The 7,813-nt window shown below is 36.4% G+C and overlaps 1 protein-coding gene across 1 annotated transcript in view; it reads right to left on the reverse strand.

The window, feature by feature from the left end:
• The window catches only part of CCDC158 (coiled-coil domain containing 158), an 85,257-nt gene that overhangs the window by 56,602 nt on the left and 20,842 nt on the right, over positions 1-7,813 (reverse strand). Inside the window, exons 4-8 of the mRNA XM_023530854.1 lie at positions 5,388-5,605; positions 1,846-1,955; positions 1,410-1,737; positions 1,031-1,107; positions 60-201 (exon numbers count right to left, since the gene is read on the reverse strand). Of these exons, the coding sequence (XP_023386622.1) occupies positions 60-201; positions 1,031-1,107; positions 1,410-1,737; positions 1,846-1,955; positions 5,388-5,605 (875 nt within the window). The remainder of the gene's footprint in view (positions 1-59; positions 202-1,030; positions 1,108-1,409; positions 1,738-1,845; positions 1,956-5,387; positions 5,606-7,813) is intronic.

Genomic DNA, 7,813 nt, shown 5'->3' on the forward strand with positions numbered 1-7,813 from the left:
ATTTTTAAGCAATTTAAAAATGACCTTAGAGCAGAAAATTAAAAAAAAAAAAAAAGAACTATCAATTTCAAATCACTAGGACACACATACTGAATGATTTCCAGCTGACTTTGGATACTATTGGCTTGGCTTCGAGCACTGCTAGCTTTCTCGGTAAGTCCGGTTATTTCAATTTCATGTTCACTTATTAACTGCTCAATCCTATACATAAAAAAAAAAATGTGGTGACTGTTATTTGATACAGAAGATTTTGCCTGACAATTAATTATTCTAAAAACTAATGCTCTGCAACACTCTCAAATTCAGCATTTTGTTTTGGCTTTGAATACACTCCTCTTTATGACAAGTATTTAAGTTAGGTCCAGAGTCCTTTATTCTAATACTTTGGGGGCCAGCAAGGATTTGAAATTCAACATTTTAAAAAATTTTACAATGGTAAATAAACTATAAGTACTAAATATCATATGATGCCCCCAGAGAGATCTAGAGAAGTGTCCTGTAAGCCAAACATATTATTAATGCAATGACAGGTTTTAAATATTCACACTAAATCATAAAGACTTAAAAAGCTTAATATAAGCTAGGTCAGGTTTTGCCTACAAATGAGCTCTCTTCTAGACTAGGCCTTAACCTTGGTGTCCCTCCCTCCAGACCCCCTACTCCAATCCTTCATAAGAGGCCTAGGCTTAATAGAATCTGGCAAAGTCAGTTCAGTGAGAACCCCCCACCTTTGATGTTTCCCTTAGTAATTTTCCATATGATGACCCCATCACCCTGCTCCTTGCTATGAATCCTGCCTTGTCCTTGTACAGGGAGTTAAGCCCGATCTCTAAGGAAAACCCCTATTTCAACAGTCTTGAATAAAGTCTTCCCTACTGTTTTAACAAGTATCAGAATAATTTTTTTTCTTTAAGAATTTGCCACAAACCTATGAAAAAAAACAAACTTCTGTGTTTCAGAGCTTTTCAGATTTTGGAACTGCTGATGAGACTAGAGACTGTGATTTTCTACACCTCAGTCAGAAACCTACCTATCTTGATGTTGTTGAAGAAGTAATTCTATTTTGTTCTGGGATTCGGATTTCAGTGCTTCAAGTTGATCCTCTACCTGGTTATCGAAAAGAGACATTGATTTAGGAGCTAGGAAATCTAAAGCATTAGAAAGATGCTAATAAAATTAATATTTAAATCGAATATATTCTATCGCTGGATTTTATTAGATCTTTTACTTTGGCTATATTCTCATGAAGTTATACAGGTCAACCAACTTAGTTCCCTTTATTAAGAGAGATCATTGTATAAATAACTTCTGTATTTTAGAGAATATGAGAACTTTTAGAAATTATACACCTAATACTATTGTCTTAATGAATTTTAATACAAAATTGAAGTAGTGTTCTCACCACTTACTGGAAATATCCTCCCTTTAAGATAAGAAATCTCTGTGTCTAATTCTCTTAGGATTTTACTAATAGCTGAGCCCATGTTGCGGAAGTGGATAGTAGATATGCTGTCGTGTTCATATATTTTCTTGCCTGAGGCTTCTTCAAAGTCAACTAGGATTGATCGGATTTCATGAAGCACTCCCTCGTGACTCAGCATCATCTTTCTTAGCTGCTCTATCTGCGTGTTGCTATCTTTCAGCATGTCTTCCTTAAGGCATTTGGCAGCTTCAAGCTCATGAACTGTATTTTGAAGCTGATTCCTTAAATCTTCCTGAGACTGACTTTCCCTTCGTCTATGAAATAAATGAAAGGAAAAAAAATTGATAAAACTCCTATTCACACAAGTAGTTTTATACTACAAAAGTAAAGCTTTATGGTAATTTCAGGTAACAAATCCCAACCTGATGTCGGCCATGGCATCTCTCTCCATTTGCATCTCTTGAAGCTTTGTTTGCAAATCAATGACTGACTGCCTTAAATAAAACTTTTGTTTCTCATGTAATTCATTGCTCTGAAAAAAAAAAAATATTCCATGCAAATTAGACTTCATTAGAAGTACATATTGCCTTATAGCTAATAATTTCCAAAAACTATATTAATTTATTTTTATGTAAACTTCCTTCACCTTTCACTATTGTTCAGGGCCTAATTAATAATCATTTCTCACCTAGATGACTGGGATACCTTAACTAGTTTCACTGGCTCAAGCTTGCCCCCTTTCAATCCATTCTCCACAACCAAAACACTGTTTCTAAAACAAATCTGAATTCTGACTCAAGCTAGAAAGGAATAAGTTTTATTCCTGAGAACAGGATAATTGGTTAAAATTCTGTATGGAAAAGTCAACCCCCACCTCCAATCCACTTAAAATATCTGGCAGCAGACAACCACCATCGAAAAATCAAGGCGTTCTGTTACAAAGATACTCAAAAGGATCTCTAAAATCAGGCACTGAGGGATCTCCCAGCATGACAGTTGATGCCCACCTAATGACCCCAAAGGTAGCCACCAGTTTTTTTTATTGTTCATCCTCGAATATGAACAAAAAGTCAAACCACTGAACACCTGAAGGAAGATTATAAGAGAGTCCAAGATTAAATAAGACAACACCCAGAAAAAAAAGAGCTAAAGAAACAAAGATAGAAAATGTAGCAATGAAAGAACACTTCCAAAAACCTGTATTACAGAGAAATTTGAGATTTTATAGTTATAAAGAACAGGATTTCTTTTTTCAGCACTTGTTAAAGTTGTAGTTTTTTTTCTAAAAATGCTCACACAAATTATATAATTGTATTAATCACTGTTACCTCAATAAACTTAAAAAAATAAAAATAAAAATGCTCACACAGACTGATGAGGTAGAACAATGTGCTAATAAATATAATAAAATGTACTAAATACTATAACAGACATGAGCACAAAGGGTGGTAACTGTATGGAGGAGGATACACATACAACTGCCTAGATGAAAGTCTTTAGAGAAGGAAATGCTTCAGCTGTCTTGATGGAAATAACAATTTGCCAGGCAGACAAGGTAGAGAAGAAATGATCTGGGCAAAGGCATGAAGGTTAGAACAGTATGATGCATCCAGGGAAGAACAAGTAGCTTGATATTGCTGGAATGGAGGGTACATATGGAGAACAGGAAGCAGAAGAAACTAAAATGTACTTGGAGAGAATAGATCACAAATGCCTTTGTATAAGATGGTAAGTTTGACTTCCAGGCTATAGACTACTGGAACCCAACATGACATTGTAAAGCTGACTAAAACCAGCCTGATACTACATAAGGTCTTCTCGAAGATTTTAGCAAATAACTTTTATACACTATTTAGCTATCATGTATACATATACATCTAAAAACCTAACCCACCACTGCTTTGTAAAGAAAAATCAGATATCTTGGTAGTCGAACAGCAGGCCTGAACCAATTATTAATTATAATTATTGATCAATGCCATTAATTATAACATTTGACCTATTCAAGTTTCATTAAAATTACACCATGAGCATAGCAAAAGAAATGAACAAAATGAAAAGACAACCTATGGAATGGGAAAAAAATATTTACACATCATATATCTGATAAGGGGTTAATACCCAAACCATACAAAGAATTCATAAAGCTCAATAGCAAAAATAATAAAAAATCCAATTAAAAAATAGGCAAAGTATCTGAATAGAGATTTTTTTCCAAAGAAGACATACGATGGCAAATAGGTACATGAAAAGATGCGCAAAAAATCACTAATCATTAGGGAAAAGCAAATCAAAACCGCAATGAGATATCACTTCACATCTGTTAGAATAGCTATCATCAAAAAGACAAGAGTATAGGTTCTAGTTCAAGATGGCTAGGTAGAAAAATCCTGAACTCACCTTCTCCCATGAACACACAGCTAGAGATGGAAAATGTTCCTCTTAAAAAAAAAAAAAAAATGAGCAAAGTGACAAGTACACATTAGGCAAATAAGAAAAATACCACATCACAGTGGTTAGGAGAGGCTGGGACATAGTCTCTTTGTAAACCTCACCCTCAGCATGGTGTCACACACTGGGAGGGAACTGAAAACCCAAAGCTTCTCCTTGAGGAGCAAAGAGTTCAAACTCCAGATTGGGCATCTCAACTTTTAAGACATACTCTTGAGAGATGAGTCCCTAAAACGTCCACCTTTGAAAACCATTGAGCTCAAGTCCAGAAACCTACAAGAAGCATCTGAGAAACTGCTCCTAAAGAACTGGTGCACCCAAGCTCACCGCCTAGGGCCCAGCTCAGAGGCTGCCCATCATGCCCAGGTTGGAAATGAAGAAAGTTCACCTGCTTATATTAAAGCATCAGCCTGAGGGGCAGGCATCTAAGTTAGCATGCATCTAGGAGTCTCCTGGAACACTCTCCAGGGTGTGGAGAAAAGGAACCCTCGTTCACTGTCGGTGGGATTGTAAACTGGTAGAGCCACTATGGAAACCAGTTGGCGGTTCCTCAAAAAATGAAAAACAGAACTACCATATGACCCAGCAACTACGCTTCTGGCAATATAACCAAAAGAAATGAAAACACTATCTCAAAGAGATATCTGCATTCCCATGTCCACAGCAGTGTTATTTACAATAGCCAAGACATGGAAACGACCTAATTGTCCATTGACGGATGAACAGTTTAATAGGTTGTGGTTTATATATACAATGGAATATTATTCAGCCATAAAAAGGAGGAAATCCTGACATTTGGTCTTGAGGGCATTATGCTAAGTGACATAAGGCAGAGAAACACAAATACTATACGTTCTCACTTATATATGGAATCTAAAAAATCAAAACAAAAACTCACAGAAAAAGAGATGAGATTTGTGGTTACCAGAGGCAGGGGGTAAGGAGAGAAGGAACTGGAGGAAGGTGGTCAAAAGGAACAAATGTCCAGTTATAAGATAAATGAGAACTAGGGATGGAATGTACAACATGATGGCTGCAGTTAACTCTGCCATGGGGTGTACAGGAAAGTTGTTAAGAGGGTAAATCCTAAGAGTTCTCATTGTAAGGAAAAAAATTATTCTTTTTCTTTTTTCTTTTCTATCTAAATGAGATGATAGATGTTGACTAAACTAACTGTGGTAATCATTTCATAATATACATAAGTCAAATCAGTATGCTGTATACCTTATATGGTGCTGTAATGTCAATTATATCTCGATAATACTGGAAAACAATTATACCATTAAAGCAAGGCATTATGACTAATTATTAACAAAAGAAAATAGGTATGCAGACTTTTCATCAGCCTAACTTTTAATACTGAACTAGAAGGCATAAGCTGAATTAACAAGTTTAACCAATAAATCCATTGTTAAATTTTTCTTCCAAAAAGTTTCGGTTCTATTCCAAGGCATTGTGCCTCACTGTCTTCCCAAAACAGCATCTGGTACTAGAAGAAAAGAATGCAACTCACTTCATTTAGTCTTTTCTGCAAATCTTTGACTTGATGTGAATATTCTTCCAAAACACGTTCGATGTGTTCTTTTCCAGGGTAAGGGATGACTTTCCTGTGAGAATCAAGTTCTACTTCATACTTAGGGAAAAAAGGAATATGTGTCAAAGTCCCAGCTGAAGATGTGTTTTCAATTATTGTGCCACGAACAGATGACATAAAAAATGGACTTGAAGAACCTAAATATTAAAGAATTAATTTTATTAACTTATTAATTAACTTCTAAAAAAATCATTATGTGGCAAACATTATCCTAGGTGATTTCTTTATTGAACGGTGAAGGAGCTCAAGGTCTCATGGGGCGAATAAGACAAGTGAAAGTATCTCTGGGGGAGAGGAGCACACAGCAAAAAGGAGAAGCAGATGAAGAAGGAGGAAGGAATTTTATTTGATAGTGATCAAGTGATACTTGAGCTGAATGAGGCTTAAAAGCCTGATGTATTGTACTTCAAGATGATTAAGAATTAACTAGTCTGGAGGACAGAAGAAGAGAAAGGGCATTCTGGGCAGTGGAACCACAATTATTGGCGAGGAGGCTTGACACAATATGGTGAAAGCAAAGTGGTGGCCACATACAAGAATGGAAACAGGATGAATCATGAAGGACCTTGTAGTCATGCCAAGGAGTTTGAATTTCATCTAGAAAGCTCTGGAGAATCATTAAAGGATGTGAAATTGGAGGGCAGGGGTAATATAACTAGGTTTGTGTTTTGAAAAGGCTCTCTGTCTTTGGTATGGAGAATGCATTGATGGGGATAAAGCTGAAGGCAAAGAATCCAAGTAGGAGAAGGCTTTCAACAATGCAGGCAAGAAATGGCAAGGGTGTGTGCCCTAAAGTAAAAGCAGTGGTGATTCACACAGGACTTGAGAAATATATGTGGAAAGTAAGAGAGAGGAAGGTGTTAAGGATTTCTTTAGGGGTTTGCGCTTCAGCAACATCCAAGTAATGATGTTTGATTTGTGAACACTGTACATGGATTGAAGTTCAGAGGTGTGTTTTGCTTCAGAGATTAGGATTTGGGAATCAATAGCCTGTGAGTTCTAGTGAATCTTTAGAGTCAATGAGATCATCTAGGGGCAATGCACAGAATGAAGAGAGAGAGGATCAAAAAGGGTGCTTAAGGAAATATCAATATTTAAAGGAAAGACAAAGGACATAAAACCCAGGAAGATTCACAGAAGTCCCACAAAGATTTTAGAGCATTTGCTTGGACTGAGAGACAGAGATAATGAGAGATGAAAAGACGCCTTTCTATCAGCAGACTGAGAAAAACACTCAGCTGCAAATATATACTACCTTTCATGCAAAAGAAAGGACTCAAAGTCAGACCCAACAGTCGAAAGGATGAAGTCAAGAACCATGGAAAATTATTCCCAGGCCTGAGTCCTCATCAAAGAATGGTCAATCTGTGCCCAGGTGGATTTCAGAATTGTGATGGACATATGTGCTTCCTGTTTCCTGTTTTTTGAATAGCATTGAGGATAGTGGTTATCCTGTGCCTGCCTACCACTGAATATTAGGCATCACAGGTCTTTAGATTAAGAGGAACTCAAGGAGCTGTATTTAAGTAATTAAAATTAAAGAGTTTCCTCCAAACTGAATCTCATTGAGATAAAGAGATTCTGGCCTTTGAGTAATGCTGTAATGGGATCAGACTGTTAAGGGCCTTCTTGAGAGAGAGTCAATATATTCTATGTGAGAGAGATGTAAATAATTTTTGACTTAGATATGATAATGTAGTGATGTAGGACACTTATTCTAAGGAGATACGTTTGGGTTTTGAGGCAAGAATCATGATGCATTCAATTTCAGCAAAATGAAATATAAATTGTAGGTATAGAGATAAAGGAAATATAATAAAATTTTGACAACTAGTGCATCCAGGTAAATAGTATTCAGGTATTCAATGTACTATTTTTTCAATTTTTCTACCATTTTGGAAAATTTCAAACCAAATGTTGGGACGAAAGAGTTCACTGGATTTAGCAAAAGACGGGGAAGGAGGGGAAGAGGAGGAGGAGGAGATCTAGTCACCTTAGCCAGAGTGAATGGATGGTAAAGATATGAAGATAGTGAATACAGACTTGTCTCTCAGAAGGCATAGCTATGAAGGAAAGAAGAGATAAAGAAAACATAGGTTGAAGGAAAGATTTTGTTGTTTGAGTTTTTGTTATATTTATGTGTTAGTGTTTTTAGGTCAGGAGAGATTTAGCATGGTTATATTGATGGATATGTGCAACTGGAGAGAAGGAGACTGAAGATATTGAAATGAGTGGGGTCAAAGATTTTGCAGAGATTCTGGAGCCAAATCTCTGAGGAGGTGCTAGAGGTTTTGAGAAATGAAGCATGGGTAGCAAATTAAGAAGCTGCCTCCTCCATTGATCTA

Source organism: Pteropus vampyrus, unplaced genomic scaffold (genome assembly GCF_000151845.1).
Source record: "Pteropus vampyrus isolate Shadow unplaced genomic scaffold, Pvam_2.0 Scaffold56, whole genome shotgun sequence".
NCBI lineage: Eukaryota > Metazoa > Chordata > Mammalia > Chiroptera > Pteropodidae > Pteropus > Pteropus vampyrus.